At 41.9% G+C, this 18,940-nt stretch overlaps 1 protein-coding gene across 1 annotated transcript in view; it reads right to left on the bottom strand.

Annotated features, from left to right (window-relative positions):
• Positions 1-2,953: 2,953 nt before the first annotated feature.
• The window catches only part of LOC122790988, a 542,539-nt gene continuing 526,552 nt past the window's right edge, over positions 2,954-18,940 (bottom strand). Inside the window, exon 8 of the mRNA XM_044058711.1 lies at positions 2,954-4,328. Within this exon, the coding sequence (XP_043914646.1) occupies positions 4,219-4,328 (110 nt within the window). The 3' untranslated portion in view covers positions 2,954-4,218. The remainder of the gene's footprint in view (positions 4,329-18,940) is intronic.

Raw genomic sequence — 18,940 nt, 5'->3', positions numbered from 1 at the left:
TTCCCAATTCTCAATAAAAAATTTGGGGGGTCATCAATAATGGCTTATTTTGTACTTTTCCTTTATATTTATTTGCAAATCTTATCCATGTTATTCTGCCTGTGCTGATACCTTTAGTTTATTATTTGCAAAAAAATACAACAAATCCTGATCTGTTCTGATACTAAGCATTGCTTTTATCATGTCTATCTTTCTGAGTATTCTTTTTGATCTGTTCTTCCCTCTTCTATACTCTTCTAACAGTGACCTTTTTGTCTTGATTGCATTTTAATTTTCTCTATTTGATACTTCCATGATGGCATTTGATTTCTCCCCCTTTTTCCCTTATTGCCCTGCGTTTTGTGGTAAGACTTTATTTGTTATTAATTTAGATGCACAGTAATATATCCTATTTACATATGTTATATCGCATAGGTTCATAGGTTTATACTAGGCTATCTGCCCTAAGGCATTTATAAGCCTAGCCCAAATTTTTGTGGAAAAATACTGTATATGAAAAAATACTGTGCCCATTAGTTTGCTGTGCCTCTGTCCAGCAGTGACACAGAGATGATTCCCAGGGTAAACCTACGATCTCCCATCCACAGGTCAAGATTTCTCTTGAACAGAGCCAGCAAAGTGCTCTGCCTCACATGGACCGGGATTTTATATTAACATTTATTTACATGCATTTATATTAACAGTCTTAATTACTGTGTTCATTTGTTTTAGCAAACTTCTAATATTTTGGGTCTTTTTTGACTTTCTGTAATCTTATTCCGTTCATTGATCTTAATACTTCGATCCATCTCTATTAAATCAAACAACTCTTCCCTTAATTTTCGACAATTTTCTTCTAAACTAAAGGCACATTCTTTGTTCTCCGTTTCTTACAGGTATTCTACAGAAAGTTCCAGAACATCTTTCTGTGGCATATTCTCTTCAACTTCATCCTGTGCCATCTGTTGCTCTTTCATATGGGAACTCACTGGCCTATCACTCCATCACCACTGACTGCTTCAGAGTTGCCACAGCTTCCTGTTCCTTCCCCTTGATGTGCAACTCCAACTGAACTTTTGTTCTGGTTTCCTACTGAAGGCTCCAAAGTATCTTTGTACGTCAACTGATCAATTGCATCCTGCTCCATTTATTTCTTCTTAATTTGGGGACTTGTTGTTCTATCATGCTGTGATGTTATCAGAGTTACTTTCACTTTGTAGGTAATCCAAAACTTCAATTTCTACTTCTTTAACTTCTCCATTACTAATCCTCTTTTCTACTTTCCCCCTTTGTTTTCTTTTTTTTGTATTATAACATTTTCCATATCGGGATACCTTTGGCTATATTTCTCTTCAGACATCTTTAGTGCTACTTTTTATGCAGATTAGTTTTGTTTTGTGGATTGGACACACTAAATTGGCCCTAGGTGTGAGTGCATGCATGTGTGTGCCTTCTGTGGAAGGTTGCATGCCGGGCTAGCAAATCGACACCGTAAAACTTCACTGCCAATCATGAGCGGACAGGTGGTCCGCTGTGGTGACCCCTAACCGGAAAAAGCCGAAAGAAGTAGAAGTTTTGTTTTATCCTTTGTGTTAATATTGTACCATATTAAATCTCTTTTTCTTTCCCATATCCATATTTATTCTTCAGATGTCTCCAGCTCCTCCTGTTTCTCCTTACTTGGGGGACCCATTGTTCCATCATGCTGTAACATATCCTGTGTGTTAGACTTCCTATATTAAATCCTTCACTTCGAAGATATTCCAAAACTTTAGCTTCTATTTGTTTAATTTCTAATTTACTAATCTTCTGTTCTATGTTTCCCCTTTGTGATCTTATTTTTGTATACTGAAATTTTCCATAGTTGGGTACCTTTGCCCATATTTCACTTTGAGTATCTTTGAAGCTGCTTTTTTGTATTGATTAATTTGGCTTTCTCCTTTGCCTAAATATTGCATGATATCAGATCTTTCCCTCTCTCTTTTTATACCTTTAAAAAATCTCTAGATCTTGTTCTTTATATTTTCACACTTCCTCAGTTGCTTCTTTTTCTAGATGGCCCAAGGTTTCTTGATTTATATAATGTTTTTCATGAATCTGTTGTATTAATGAACACAAATTTGCATTTGAAGCTTTTGACAGTTTTTCTTGTGCAAGTATCTTTCTTTCCTCTAATTTCTTTTAATCTTTTTGCATATCTTCTATTCAGAAATTCCTGGATTCTTGCATAACAGTAACAATACATAACTTCTTTCTTATCATCAATAGTCAACTCCATCATCTCTTTTCTGGCCTGTCAGCTTTTGTGGACTACTACCACCTTCTACAATGGGGGGGCATCCTCCCCCTCCGCATAGCCTAACCCCATTTTAGGAATGTTTCCATGTCTTGCAGATTCTATACTGTCATTTTTTCCAGTCCTGGGCACTTTTTTATCCTGGGATTTGTGCACCCAGCTGGCTTTGATATTTTTTTAACCTACTTCTGTCCATGACATATGCTATATAAATTACAGTTTATATATTAGTGTCATCTTGAAGAGATTTTGTAAAAACAGGGTTTACCCCATGAAGGTATTCACCAAGACTTAAAGAAAATTGAATTCTAGCAATACTTCTCTCTTTGTTTGCTGATTTTATCCACTCTCGATTCAGACCCCCTCAGAATCGTCACTATGATTATGATCAGCATCATCATATAAGAAACTTACAACTCATTTCCAGGCTCTATCTTCTCCATTTTGATCTCACAAGATAATTCTATTGGACTCTGGGATGGTTAACCAAAGATTTCCGAACTGGACAAAATTCCTGGACTCCTGCCAGAACATTTACAGCTCCCTCAAAAGCAATCCTGGATTCCTCTACATTATGACTCAAACCATCAAAGTTCCTTCCACAACCCTGGTGGATTCATTAATTTAACGCAACTCTTTCACTTTTGTGTTCTAATGTATATACAGTGTTATTTCAGATTCAAAGTTAGACATTTTTATTGCAAGTACTTCAAAATTGTAGCTATCATTACTTTTAAACTTTAGTGTTACAATTTCCCACTTCTGATGTTATTTTCATTTCCAGTTTAATTTCAGTCTAAAAACAACTGATGTGACTGCCATCATACAATAATTCCATCTGGTATTGTATGCAATTACGATAGGTGTCCTGTCACAAGTACAGCAACACTGCCCCTTGGCACCCTTATTTAAAATACGTTATACTGGCTACTGCCCACCTCTAAGAACAAAACTTACATTTAGAGATCACAATTACTCACTGAGACAACTAAGAAGATATTATCAGACTCACTAAATCATCATTTAAACATATCTATGGAGAAAAAGCTAGAATTCTGCAGTATGCCTTTACCTGCATAGCAATTCACAGCTCGCAAAAATAATGTCCACAGGAACCATTATTAAAATTTTATCACTTCTAATTTAAGACTTGTAGCTTATACTTTTTTCAGAAAGTAACATCCTTTACAAGTTTACTCTGAAATAAACATTGATGTAAATTACAATACCAGAAGAAAACAGCACAAAAAACAGAAAGAAAATCTCAGCTGAATATTGCTTATACACACTCAGACCACACACTACTGTGTGCACTACACAGCTGTGTACTTCTTTTTCAAAAACCAGCTGCACTCGGCCCAGCCCCATGGTGCAAACTGATGAAGTGCTGACTATATCCTAGGTGACCTTCTTTTGATTAGCAGTGCAGGCACCTGAGGGAATAGGTATTGGAAGATGAGGCAGCTGATACCAGCTCACTCATCCTGCTGGAAAGAAGGTTGTTTGGTCCACTAGACCATAATATCCACCGGACGGCAGGTGATCACCATTGAAAGATGTTGGGCAACCTCATACTGCTGGCAGTGCATGTACACCACTGAGATGGATGAGACAGAAGTGCATAGGAAAGCATGTACCTCGCCCCTAGCCAGGCAGCTACATTGTACTAGCAAGCTGCCTACACAGACATAAAGGTGTGCCACTCTGCAGTACCTAAAGCTGGCCTGCTCCTTATCATCTGACTCTCACTGGAGAGGAACTTAACAGCCAACTGTGGGGTTAGGTATAGGTAGTGGAGCCATCTTGGCAGGGTCCTGCAGAGGGAGTTTAAAAAAAAACAGCATCAGACCTATTAACTTCCATTTCAAAACTAAGACTTGAAAACTGAACAGAGTGCTTTCATTTCATACATATCACCATAACTGTGAAATTGACAACAGTCACTAAAGTGCATCTTCGAGGACTTTGGCAGCACACTTGATTTTTTCTTTCAGTTCCTCTGGTGATGTTAGAAGTTTTCTTAAGATACTGTGGGGCATCTCAAGCAGAATACCTTTAAAGAGAAAGCATAAAAATATATTTTATTCCAGGACTTGGACATTAGTACTGCTGAAAACTGTACAACAAATTGCAACATGCTTGCTTGAATATTTTCTTGCAGACAGGCAAAGGGAATATTTCAATTTATCCAGCTATAAGTCTTGCTTTTGCTTGCTTTAATTATGGCTGCCTTAATTTGCTGGAAGTGCCCACTTATCTAACCCTCCACCATCACAGAAGTGACTTTTTCTAGTATTTTAATCTAATAATTACACTTGTGTACCCTAATGATATTTTTTTCATTTAGGACTGCTTTTTGTCTTGCTCTTTAGACAGAAGAGGAACTTGTGTTCTAAACATTTATTTGCTGGCCAGTGGCCACTTCTTACTACTATCAGTTTTGATTGTCAGATTGCTTATTTTTGACTGCTTTAACTATTGCTGCTGTGCATAACTTTGTATTTGCATTTGATGGGCTGTAACATGTGCATCACATGACCAGATGAAATCATCCAAAATAACCAGTGAATACCTGTTCTCCTCAGTGTACTCCAGCAGCATATGTTCTAGCCTTTTTTAGTTCTTATGCAATATACAGCAGCTCACAAGTCAGCAAAACTAACAATGGCAGCTGTACTCATAGCTAAATTCCTTAAACTGTTCTGCAAAGCACAGCAGCTCATACGTCAGTGACATTAACTGTGGCACCTGTACTTGTAGCTGACTACTATATTGGATCTGTCTTAGATTACTGTAGAAATTGCTTGGATGCCAGTTCTAGTGCTTGCATCACTTTTTAATTGTTGTAAGTACAGTCTTGTGGCAACCACTGCATCACTTTTGAAATGAACTGTGCTTGCAAAGTATTGTGACAGTCTATCACTTTTAAACTACTGTACTTTACTTGAAATAATTTGCAACATCCATGTCTCTGCTGCTTCTTCATATCACCTTTGAATTGTTCTAGTGATCTTACTAGTCTTATAACACACATGCCTATGTCATGCCTGCCTGTGCTGGTAATATTTTACTTCTGAACTGTTGTGCTCATCTTGCCTGGGGCAATGTGCCAGCATACTGACTTGTTTCTGCCTTATTCTATCACTTTTAAATTGCACTGTGCTCTCTAGACTTGTGGTACCCATGTCTACATCCAGTGTATTTCTGTCCTACCCTGTATATACAGTATCTGGTTCTGCTTCTTTAATACAGAGACACATTTGCAGTGCTAGTGTGTACACTACTATACCACACAGTTAAGTTCACCTTGTTTCTGTTCTTACAGCACCCAGACCACTATTACTGTAACTCAGACAGCATAGTACTCAGACACATTATTACTGAAACCTTCCCCTTTAGAGTGGTTTCCAAGGTTTGCATAGTACACATTTGTACTAAACTCCTCTTCCATCATATTTCCTGACACCACGAGATTACAGACTGCACTTAATGTATCTATTGCCAGCCTACCAGTAACAGGTACCTTGAGCCAGAGTAGCATCTACCTGATATTCACTGACAACCTACTGTTGATATCTAATACTGTCTACTTGGGAGAGGTATAGACATCTATTTAAATTAGTGGCAAACTCCTCACATTAACTTTTTATCAAAGCTAACCATACGCCCAAACCGCAAACACACAATACTAATATAAATCTCATATATACTGATGTATTAATAACATTTCTTCCTAAGCCACGTAGCAATAGACCAAGGCACTTAAACCTCAGCAACATACTCACACCTCACCTGCTAGACTCTCAATAACATCTCCAGATGATGCAGCACTCATAACACCACCTCCTGCTGTCAATGAACAAGTTCAAGTTTATTTTACTGCTTACTTCTTAAGCACTTTACAAAAACAAAAAATCAAACATCGAATCCAGATTAATATCACCAGAGAGCAATTTAATTCATTAGCCAGACACAACTCTCCTTAAGCAGGAAACAGAACTACAACAATAGTAGCTAAAAGACTGCATTAGAAAGAATGCTGTTAAAATGCTGTAGGGACGAATATTCAATACCACTTGCCTCCTGGACATTAAATTTTTAAAAGATAAACATTTTAAAGGCTGAGAAGATGAGAAACTGCTAGAAACTAAAATAAACAAACTCCTAAACCAAGCCAGGTCTACAACAACATTCTCCAATTATCAAACAGGTTTAAAAGACGACATAAAAGGCAATAAAATCACTACAGTCTACAGATTCCAGAATGTCCTCTAAACCCAAGACCTTTGGCATTCAGCAGGCTATTGATGGAATCTAATAATCTTCCAACTACTAGCAGTAATTGTCCCAGTGGTAGTAATGCATAGTCCCAGGAGATGGCTGGGTGGCATCACACTCCTTTTCTCCACTAGCCACACCAGCTATATTGTTCCAATAATCCTGAACACTTACAACTAAAACACTGCAGAATCACAGTCACAAAATGGAAGTCTCAGGATGTGGGAAACACTTTCCTTCTGGGATCCAAAAAGTCTCTCAATTAGTAGCCTATTCTCTTCACCAACCATGACCACCATATCATTTGAACCATCCCAACTCTACAACTAACAACAGACACTTGGCTATACAAGGAGATAAGAGAGTTTTCAAATCCACTAATTTGCAAGACACAGCCCAGCCACTACCATCAGACAGCTAATAACCAATATAAGGAAAAAAATGATCACAAATGTTATTTTTCCCTTTAGTGTCTTACTAAACATTAATGACAAACTTGGATATATGTTTTACAGAACACCCACAAGTTTAACAGTTAACAAAAGTCCAGTCTTTCTCAGCCACTTTTTCCTGCAAAGCCATATTTCACAAATGTGACGGATATTATAATCTAAACCAGAGTGTAAAAGGGTCACACACACATTTAGTCACTAATTTCAGTGTTGCTGATCATCTCCATCTCTTAACATCAGACTCTGAGATACTTCAGGTACAACAAATATTGGGTAAGACGGCGATCCAGGTCATAGCCTGCTATAGGTCCCCAACCATGTCCCTAGGACTGTCACTCCACGTTCCTAAGCACCCTGAAATCTATCAAAGTCCAACCCAACACTCTCATACTAGGAGATGTCAACTACCCCTCTATCAACTGGGAAAACTACTCAAGCACCAATACATTGGCCCAACATTTCCTGGAATTCATAAATTCCAATGCCCTGGACCAGTTCATTCTGACCACCACTAGAGGAAGCATCATCCTTGACCTGGTTATTACTAACATGGGGGACTGTTGCTCTACACCAATAGTCAATCTCTCCCTGGTCAGATCCGACCATAAACTAATCACGATGGAAATGCATATCTTACCCACACCTCTTGCAAAAGTAACCACCTTGAAAAACTTCTCCAAAGCTGACTTTGGGCTCCTAAAAACAGAGGTGGCTAACTTCACGGCACTCATGCCAATGGAAAATAGCTGCATGACTGCCAAACCATACACAAATCCACTGTATGAACATGTACATAAATGCACGGAACTAGACATACCCAACAGTACTAAGACACTCTCATGCAAAAAAAGGAAGCAAATATGGTGGTCCCTGCCATTAATAAACTCTACAACAGAAGGAAGAAACTGTTGCAGAAAAAGGTGAAGTCTCAAGATTGACAAAACTCCCTTATTAGCCTCAACAAAAAGTTGAGATCCCTCATCAAATTCTCCAAAGCCAGCTATGAAGGCAGAATTGCGGCAGACACTAAACAATCAAATCCTTCTATAGTTATATCAAGAACCTCCATGGCAATACCCAGATTTGCTCCGAGTTACTGCACAATGGTACCTCCTATACTGAGCCAACAGATATTGCCAACATACTGGCCAACAGATTCAATGCAACTTTACCCCTCTCTCCCCCCCAAAGGACCAATCACAATACTGGAAGAATGCCAGGCACCCAGCATTACTGTAGCACAGGTTAAAGCTGCACTGTACAAGGCCAAGAATACAGCTTCCATGGGACCCAATAATATCCCTGGGCTGTGTCCTACATGAACTACAAAGCAAACTGGCACCACATCTGTATGCCCTGTTCAGTTACAGCCTCACCTCAGGCTTTGTCCCTACCAAATGGTGCACTGCTACAGTCATCCTTCTCCATAAAGAGGGAGCGACTACAGACCCTGGGAATTACCACCCTATTAGCCTGACGAGTCTGATATGTAAAGCTATGGAGCGCATCATCATGGACCTGATTAACAAAGATATAGCAAATCAAGTCTAGACCCCACACAATTTGGCTTTCTGAAAGGGAGATCATGCCTGCTTAACCTGGTTGACTTCTTTGAGTCAGTCAACAGGGCTTTGGATGAAGGTAAGGCAGTGCATACAGTCTACCTCGATCTGGCCAAGGCCTTTAATACCATTCCTCACCAAACTAGGCATCAACCCCTATATCACTAGTTGGGTTGCAAACTGGCTCACAGATAGAACACACAGTGCAAAAGTACCGGACTTCAAGTCAGACTGCTGACCAGTCACGAGTGGAGTCCCACAGGGATCGGTCCTGGATGCTCTCCTGTTCGGCATCTACTTCTCAGATGTCCAGGCCAACACAAAGGGACTCTGGCTGACCAAGTTCGCAGATGACTGCAAGCTGGGAGCCATTATTAACTCAAGTGATGCAGACATCATACAGAAAGGCTTCAATGAGACCAATGACTGGTGTCGAAACCATGGACTTAAGCTTAACGCCAAAAAATGCGTCATCATCTCCTTTGGGAAAAACTCAGTTCCCACTAATTACCACATTGATGGGAGCCCACTGAACACTGAAGGCGTTACAAGAGATCTGGGGATCCAGGTTGACAGCAACCTCTCCTTTGACCACCACACTGCCACTGTGGTCAGACAGTCCTATGTGGCACATCTCATTACCAAGGGTTTTGCATCCAGGAAGAAAGAGGTCATCTCTCTCTACTCTTCCCTCATTAGACCAATCATAGAGTATAATGCCCTATTTAGCATGTACCTCACTAGACACCTGCAACAGCTGGAGAGGCCACAGAAGTACCTCACGAAGAGGATCCTAGGCCTTAAACACATGTCCTACATGGACAGACTCAAAAGACTCCAGCTATTCTCTGTCTCATATCACCTACTTAGAGGTGATCTCTGCTTGACTTACAAAGCCATATCTGACCCAGCTCTGTTAGAAATGCTACATCTAAAGAAATCCAAATTCCTCCGCACCACATGCTCCAGAGACCTCAATCTCATTACCACAATCAACAGAACATGCTGGAAGTACAGGTTCCTCACCCAGAGACTGCTCATGCTCTGAAATAGACTTCCCATACATGTCAAGCAGAGCACCTCGCTGTCCCACTTAAAGAGAAATCTTGATGAGTGGATGGGTAATAGAAAGTGCACCCCGGGGATCACGTCAGTGGCTCTACTTTATACAGACACTGGGAACTAACGTCAGGCGGGACAATGCCAGGGCACTTCTATGGGCTAAGCTTGTAAAGGCTCCAGGGCCATTAGCCTAGTACACATTTATGAACCTAAGTCCAAGGTTCTTGTATTTTTCTAGTCATCCCCTGTGCCTCTGGTCATCAGAAGGAGGGGTATGGAGGGTGGTAATGTGATGAATAATGACACTGGATTGCACAGATTCCAAGTTATGGTAAGTACATAACTCTTTTTCTGATGCTATCTGTGTCATTATTGATCAGGGATGGGTCAGAGACCCCAGTTACCCAAAATCCTTGGAGGTCTCAAGAAAGGACATGCCAGAGCATAGAAGAACCAAATGAGACTCTACCCCTAGATGCTAAATCCAACTTGTAATGAGTTACAAAGGTATGGGGATTTGATCAAGTGGCAGCAGCACAAATATCATCTAAGGACGTCCTGGCCCAGAATGCTGAAGACTCAGTCATTGACCTCATAGAATGAGCTGTAATAGGTCTGGGAAGATCCCTGTGATTGCTTTCGCAAATGTATGTATGAATTATACAAGAAGCTATCCAACGAGAAATCGACACTTTGGAAATGGCCATGCCTCTCCTGGCCTGGGAAGAAGCTACAAAAAGCTGGTCCAACTTTCGAAAATCCTCAGTCCTTTTAAATAGAAATGTAACTGCCTATGGACATCCAGGCAATGTAGTTGATACTCCCCTTTGTTTGAGAAGTTAGGAAAAAAGACAGGGAGCTGGATATACTGATTTAAGTTTGACTCCAAAGCTACTTTTTGAATGAAGGAAGGACTGGTTCTAAGAGAAACCCTATCCTTGTGAAAAATCATGAAGGGAGGCTTTATGCAAAGAGCTTGTAATTCAGAAACCCTCTTAGAGGAGGTAATTGTCATCAAAAAGGCCATTTTCCAAGATAGAAACTTAATATCACACTTTGCAGTAGGCTCGAAAGTAGGTTGTGTCAGGGACTGCAGCACCAAGGTAAGATCCCAAGGAGGAGATAGATCTTTGAAGGGAGGCCTAAGCAAGAATACCCCTTTAAGAAAGGCCTTGCAGAGCCTAGAAGAAAACATGGAACTATCATTTAAGTGGAAGTTGGAAATAGCTGCCAACTGCAGCTTAATCATAGAGAAGCTTGCTCCTTGTTGGAACAGAGAAGAAAGGAAAGACAAGATATCCAGAACCAGAGCAGAAAAAGGGATCTATGTCCCTCTGATCAGCCCAAAGTGAGAACCTCTTCCATTTGCTGGAATAAACCTTTTTAGTAGAAGGCTTCTGAGATGCCAAAATAATATCCTTTACCGGGGAAGGCAACTTGGCCTGGTTGACAATCACTGGAACTGGAGAGTAACAAGCTGTCAGCCTCAAGGATGTCAGGTCAGGAGGGGGAATCTCCATGGATGGGAAATAAGATCCTGGATTGGATCCAATATCCAAGACGGATATTTCAGATGAGACCAGAGGAGGGAGAACCACATCTGATAATGCCAGAAGGGGGCAATGAGGATGAGGTGAGCCTTCAGGCAATGGGCTTTCTGTAGAACTTTGGGAATGAAGGACAGTGGGGGATAGGCATAGAGAAGTCCCGGCGGCCAATCGTGTATAAGAGCATCCCTGGGTGAATCCCCAGGTGGGGGGATCAAGACAAAGTATTTGCTGCATTTGTGATTGGCTGGAGATGCAAACAGATCGCTGCATGGAGATCCCCATAGATCAAAGTTCCGGCTTGCCACTGACTGTTTCAGAGACCACTTGTAGGGACACAAGCTAGACCTGCTCAGTTTGTCCACTAGCACACTGGAATCACCGTGGATATGCATTGCAAGAAGAAAGTGGCCGGAGGCCATTGCCCATTCCCACACTCTCAAGACTTCTCTGTTTTTAATTTCTCCAAGTCTTTGGGTTTCTCTTTTTGTTGATTTAACTGTTGAGACTGCTCACTCAAGTGCACTAGCCTGTGTAAAGTATTTACTGTGCTTTTTCTGTTGCCTGTTTAAAAAAAAAGAAAAAAAAAATCCTTGTTTTCCTGCCTTTCCTGAGCTAGAATAGTCCCTAATACAGGTATTGCTGTATTCTGGGCTTTAGAATAGTTCCTGTGTTGCCCATATCCTTACTTGGATAGAAGGAAGCTTCTTTGCTCACCAGTGGGAGTGGGGAGCTTTGAGCAGCCTATCTGTCCCTGGAGAAGTGATCTCAGCACAAGAATCTTGTTGTTTATTGGCCGTTTTGGGCTAATTCCTAGCTCTTTCAAGTCCCCTGTTTAAAAACCTTATTTGGCACATTTTTTTGCGCTTGTTCTGATTCAGCAAAGCTCCTGTGGTCCTGCAGAGTGGTGCTAGCAGCAGAGAGATGAGAAAGAGTGACTGCTACCAGATTTAAGTACCTTTTTCTGCCTTTACCTTTGCGACTGTCTATTCTCACCAAAAAGCAAGTAAAAACTACTCTTTTGTTAGAATTAAGCTTGTTTTTTTGCATTTATTTAATACCTGCACTTTAAAGTTTGTCTTTTTGTTGATTTAACTGTTGAGGCTGCTCACTCAAGTGCGCTAGCCTGTGTAAAGTATTTACTGTGCTTTTTCTGTTGACTGTTTAAAAAAAAAAAAAACAAAATAAATCCTTGTTTTCCCGCCTTTCCTGAGCTAGAATAGTCCCTAATACAGGTATTGCTGTATTCTGGAGTTTAGAATAGTTCCTGTGTTGCCCATATCCTTACTTGGATAGAAGGAAGCTTCTTTGTTCACCAGTGGGAGTGGGGAACTTTGAGCAGCCTATCTGTACCTGGAGGAGTGATCTCAGCACAAGAATCTTGTTGTTTATTGGCCATTTTGGGCTAATTCATAGCTCTTTCAAGTCCCCTGTTTAAAAACACGCTTTAGCGCGGCTTTGCGCGATTTTACGCATAGCGCAGCATCGGGCAGCGCCGCCTAAACAGGTTTAAACTATTACCGGCTCCACGGAGTCTGCTCTTCACTTTTTCCCTTGGAACTGATCTGTATCTCAAAAGAAGCACTCTATTTTTCACTTTATAGCCTTTCACTTGCACTTAGAAGAAATTTTAAAGCACTAAAACTTCTCTTATACTCTTCTAAATACTTAACTGATCCATAGATCAGTCAAAAGTAGTAATCAGAAATATCCTGACAAGTCCAAAGGTCAGTTTCATGTGTACCCTTCCAGTCCAGCTGGTGAATATGGGAATCTTAAGGCAATGTTACAAATGCCTTATGTACACCGACAACCCTCTCCTCCTCCCAACAAACTCAAATATATGTGAGAGATGCAACTATATTGCCAAACTGGAGGCTGAGCTCTCTCGACCCATGACTGGCACAGTCAATCAGGAGAAGAAGGTAACCACACACACCACAAATCCAGTCTCACACAGACCTATACCAACAACAAACCAAACACATAAACACACAAAAACATACTCGGAGTCTCTAAATAAAAATCTGCCTAAGCAGCAGAGACATCCAAAGCAGACAACCAAACAACTGCTACCCCACAACAATACCCACATATCACATAGTCCACAAAGTCAGTGTGCCACACAGTCACAGCCCTTAAGGCTAAACAACACACCAAATACACTTGTAATAGGTGACTCTATAGTCAGACACACTGACGTCCCACTCACCAGGCTGAACAAGGAGAAGGTCACTGTAAGCTGTCTGTCGGGTGCCAGGATCCGCCACATAACACACGCACCCAGGTCACTCCAAAACAAGTACAAATATGACTCTGTCATTGTCCATGCTGGTGTGAATGACCTGAGACGTACCTCCCTGGACTACATGAAAAGAGACAGAGGAGCTCTCTGATCATGTAGCCCAGGCTGGTATGACCCTGACCTTGAGTAGCATCTTACCCTCACCAAGAATGATGCCACAGTATAAAGACAAAATGATAAGTTTTAACAACTGGTTAAAGTATTGGTGCCATTCAAAGGGGATCCAGTGTCTGTCATCCTGGGATGACATGCTCGACAAGCCACGTTGCTTCTCTAGGGACGGTTTGCACCTGTCACCTCTGGGCTTTCAAATACTGGCTAAGGCTCTTGCCACCCCCATAGTGCCTTTTTTAGGCAAGGGTCAAAAGACAAACCCACCTCCATAGACAATACAAGGAAAAAGAAACTAAGGGTAATGCTGCTCAACGCCAGAAGTCTAAACCTCAAAATGCACGCACTCGAGACTCTCCTCAGTATGGAGAGCATAGATATCTGTGCAGTAACAGAAACCTGGTTCAAGGCTCCCGAAAGCACCCCAGCACTACCAGGTTATACTTCATACCATGCTTTTCGGCCACAAAACTCGGACCGAACCACAAAAGGAGGGGGAGTATCCATATACATCAAAAATACCCACACCTCCAGGTTAGTAGCACTGCACGAAGCAACGGAAACCAGCCTGGTCTGCAAAGCTATGGAGCGTATCATCATGGAACCCATAAACAATGGCATCGGAAACCTTCAGACACTGGATCTTACCCAGTTCGGCTTTGTTAAAGGCATATCTTGCCTCTTGAACCTGGTCGACTTCTTTGAAACAGTTACCAGGGCCATAGACGAAGGGAAGTTAGTCCACACAGCCTACCTGGACCTCGCAAAAGCCTTCGACACAATACCCCACTCAGGTATCATAAATAAGCTCAACAGCTTAAATATCAACCCCTATGTCACAAGATGGGTTGCGAACAGGCTCAGGGATAGAACCCACATGGTTAGAATTGCAGGTGCCTTGTCAGACTCTAAACCAGAGTCCTGGGACCTCTCTTGTTCGGTATTTATTTCTCTGAGGAGAAATGGGAGGACTATGGCTGACCAAGTTCGCAGATGACTGCAAACTGGGTGCCATAATAGACTCTCTGGCTGACACAAGCATCCTCCAAAAGAGTCTCACAGAGACAGATAACTGGTGCCAAAGTCATGGCCTAAAGCTAAAATGCTAAAAAATGCGTAGTCCTCCCCTTGGGGAAAAACAAAGTGCCCACAGACTACCACATAGAAGGTAACATATTAGGTACGGAGGAAGTAATTAGGGATTTGGGGACCCAAGTAGATAGTAATCTCTCCTTTGACAATCACGTTGCCAAAGTGGTTAGAAAGACCTTCTATATAGCCCATCTCATCACGAAAGGTTTCACATCTAGATCAAGAGAGGTCTTTGTGCCACTCTATTCATCACTCATCAGGCCCATAATTGAATACAATGCCCCAATTGGGATGTACCTTACCCGACACCTGCAGCAACTGGAAAGACCCCAAACGTACCTCACCAAGAGGATCAAGGGACTCAAACAGATGCCCTATGCAGTTAGGCTAAAGAAACTCCAGCTCCACTCAGTTGCTTACCGCCTACTCAGAGGCAATCTGTGCCTGACATATAAAGCCATGTCCAACCCAGAATTAATGGACATGCTCCACCTCAAGAAATCCAAATCTCTTAGAGCTACATGCTCCAGAGACTTGAACCTCAGCACAGAAATAAATAGGACATGCTGGAGGGACAGATTCATATCCCAGAGACTCTCTTCACTCTGGAACAAAATCCCAGTCCAGGTTAGGCAGAGCCCCTCACTGACCCTCTTCAAGAGAAATCTTGATGAGTGGATGGGAGATCGTAAGTATACCCCTGGGATCTCTTCTGGATCCCTGCTAGTCAGAGGCACAATAAACTAACCATAAAGGGGCTATATTCTGTGACCTACTATTCAAAGGCACAGTCTACAAATCTAAAAGGGTGGCGAAAGCCAAACACACTCTGGCTAGGCTTACAAATGCCCTAGGGCAGATAGCCTAGTATCAACCTATGAACCTATGATGGGAATGGACCCTATTCTTAAGTCAAAGTACGATTAAAGTTCATGAAATTAGTATTGTTTCACTCTTAGATGTTAGCCAAAAGTGCTCTTCGCAGCACCCGCAATGTGCCCTGTAATGACTCCTTCTGCAGTTCGTATTGTGTTATATGAATTGGTAACATACCTAAATACGATTGTAAATTCTTTTTTATAAGACCAGTTGTGCCTACTACTATTGGAACTGTCTGGGTATCTTTCTTCCACATGGCTCTCGTTTCTGCCTGCAGATCAGGGTAACTTATGACTTTATGTCTCTCTGTACGCAAGACACTGTAGTCACTAGGTGTGGCAATTTCAATGATCAATGTTACTTTTATCTTCTTTTCTTGTACCACTATATCCAGTTTTCTAGCATCTATCTTTTGAACTGTTGGTATTGGGTGATCCCATGTGATATAAACTTCATCATTTTCTATGATTCTTTGTGGGTCATGTTTCCAATGTTTTTCAGCCACTTCGATACCATAATGTTTGCACAATCTCCAATGTAACAGTCTAGCTACATTATTATGCCTTTCAGTATACAATCCCTCTGCCATTAGTGCGTCACAACCAGCAACAAGGTGCATGACGGTTTCCGATTCAGTTTTACAAAACCTACACGTCTGTTTCTCCCACATGTTCAATGGACTTAGTAAACCAGCATGTACATAGCCCACTATCTTGGGCTGCCAATATTAACCTTTCATTTCTTGATGTGAATTCACCTCTCCTTAACCATTCCTGCGTTCATTCTTGATCAATATGAGACTCTTCCAGAAGTTTTCTAGACTTACAATTGCAACTATATTTATGTTTTTTCCATATTTCTTGCCTTCTCATCTGATCCTTCGCCTTATATTCTTTCTTTTGTTTTTTAGCACATTCAGTTGCTGCCTGTTTTTTTTATGCACTTCTGGTTTGATTTCCATTCCTGCTTGACATCGATATGTTGTTGTTCTTTCGGATTTTCCTGGTTAGGGGTCGCCACAGTGGAAGTCCAGTCCGCAAATGATTGGCAGTAGATTTTTATGGTGCCAAAGTGCCAGCCCGACGCCCAACCTTCAATGAAGGCACGCCCATTCACGCATGTCTTTCGAATGCCACTCGACTGCGGGGAGGACATGCAGACTCGAGTGGTGTTCGTAAGACATGCTTCTGCTAAATTATTAAGCAGAGATGTCATCTTAGATTTATTCTCCTCATGTTTCAAAACTTTCACTACACTTGGATCCTGTGAGGTCAGCAGATATGTGTGGAGTCCCACAACTACAGATCTATACATGTAATCAATTTCAAGGAGGCCCATCCTTCCTTCGGAATATACACTGATTTTTATAAATCATTTGGTGAGCATGAAGCATCTTTCTTGTTTTAATATCCAATCTATCCAACATGATTAATTTAAGTCTTCTAAAGTACTCCTTACTGAGCTTTATTCGCATTTGTTCATGTTTTATTGCTGATCCTTCATCAATTTTCAAGTATTTATACACTCCCTCTTGCTCAAGTTCTTTTATATCATATTCTTATCCCAAACAGATGTTTTCCTGGTGCTGTAGTTTTCCTGTTTTAAAAGTTGCTTTTGCATATTTATCAAGACCAAATGACATTCCAATATCATCTGAAAAAGTTTTGACAACCTGCAGCTGTGCTTTCAGTTCCTCATCTGATGAGCTATACAGCTTTAAATCATCTCTGCACAATGGGTAAGATTGTGTCCCCCCTTGCTTGTTGCTGTACCACACTACCGCCATGTTGTCTGTCTGAATTGCTACATCCCGAGAGACTGAGATGGTCCTGGAAGGCTTGCAATCTTAGTAGGACTGCTCTTATCTCAAGGACAATGATGTGAAACTTGGTCTCCAAGGGGGATCACGTACCTTGGACTGTCCTTCCCTGGAAATGCCCCCACCCCAACAGAGAGTTGTCCGTGGTCACTGTGGCTTAGGGTTGCAGAAGGCAAAAGGGTCTTCCTAGCTGAAGATCCTCGGAACGGATTCACCAACTCAAGTGACGTCTGAAGACCCAAGATATTCAAATTGGTGTGGACATAGGGTGGAGGTGAGCCGACCACTGTACCACTAGGGTCCATTGAAGCACTTGCATATGATACCTGGCAAGGGGAAACCAACTGAATAGCCGCCTCCATTGACTCAAGAACCTGGAGTATGAGATGGGCAGGGACACTGTCCCAATCCAGTAGGAGAACTTGCTCCCAGATCGTGTCAACCCTCCGTGGGGAAAGAGCTGCAGTCTCCAATGCAGTGTCCAGAAGAACTATGAATTCCAACCTCTGACACAGAGGAAGGTGTGACTTAGGAAGGTTGACGGTAATCAGATCTTGAAACAGGCTTAGAGCGAAGTCTGTGGCAAGTGAAAGAAGATGCTTTGTGGGAGTAGCGAGGAGATAATCATCTAGGTACTTGAATACCTGAAAACCCTGCAGCCGGAGATGGGCTGCTACCACTGCCATACATTTGGTGAACACCTGGGCTGCTGAGGTAAGACTGAAGGGCAGGGCTCTGAACTGATAATGACTGACTCCCAGCTGGAAGCACAGAAATCTCCTAGAGCACCTTTCTATTTGTATGTGATAGTACGCATCCTTGACATCTATCAAGTACAGCCAGTTGTCCTTGCACAGAAGCGGAAGAACAGTGACCATCCGGAACTTCGACTTCTTGACCGATAAATTCAGCTTGTTGAGTTCCAGAATGGTAAGCAGGTCCCCTGTTATTTTGGGCACTAAAAAGAAGCGAGAGTAAGTACCGGATCCTTATTGTCCTGTTGGGACCTTCTGGATGGCCCTTTTTTGAAGGAGGTCTTGCACCTCTGAAAGCTAAATCCCTTTGCCGGGGTGGAACATCTGTGAGTGACTTTTGGATTGGAGAGGGGTGATTGAAGGCTATAAAACATCCCCTGGACACAATGTTTAGTAACCACTGGTCTGAGGTAATAGCCTCCCATGCCAGGTGGTGCATGGAGATATGACCACCGACTGCCTCCAGGGCAGGGCAGAGCTTCAGGAGCGCTGTGGGGGCTTCTCTGAGAAGGGTTCTCAGAAACCCTGATTCTGTGGATCCCCTGTATTTCTGAGGCAGTGTCTTCCTTCGAATCCCCTTCCCCAACCGGAAGAAGAGAATTCCTGCAGAGCATCCTGGAAGGAAGACTGTGTCCTGTGGAACCATAGCTTTTTACTACCCCTTTGAGTCTTAGAAAAGGACCATTGGAGAGTAGAAAACTTGATCCTGACAGCGGACAAGGTCTTTCTCTCCTGCTCACTGTGGGTCAATGTGTCCTTGACCAAGGGTCCAAAGAGAGTAGATCCATCGAATGGGGCATTGG

This window comes from Protopterus annectens, chromosome 16.part0 (genome assembly GCF_019279795.1).
Source record: "Protopterus annectens isolate FY-2018-M chromosome 16.part0, PAN1.0, whole genome shotgun sequence".
Classification (NCBI taxonomy): domain Eukaryota; kingdom Metazoa; phylum Chordata; order Ceratodontiformes; family Protopteridae; genus Protopterus; species Protopterus annectens.
This window is presented reverse-complemented; position numbering and strand designations above follow the sequence as displayed.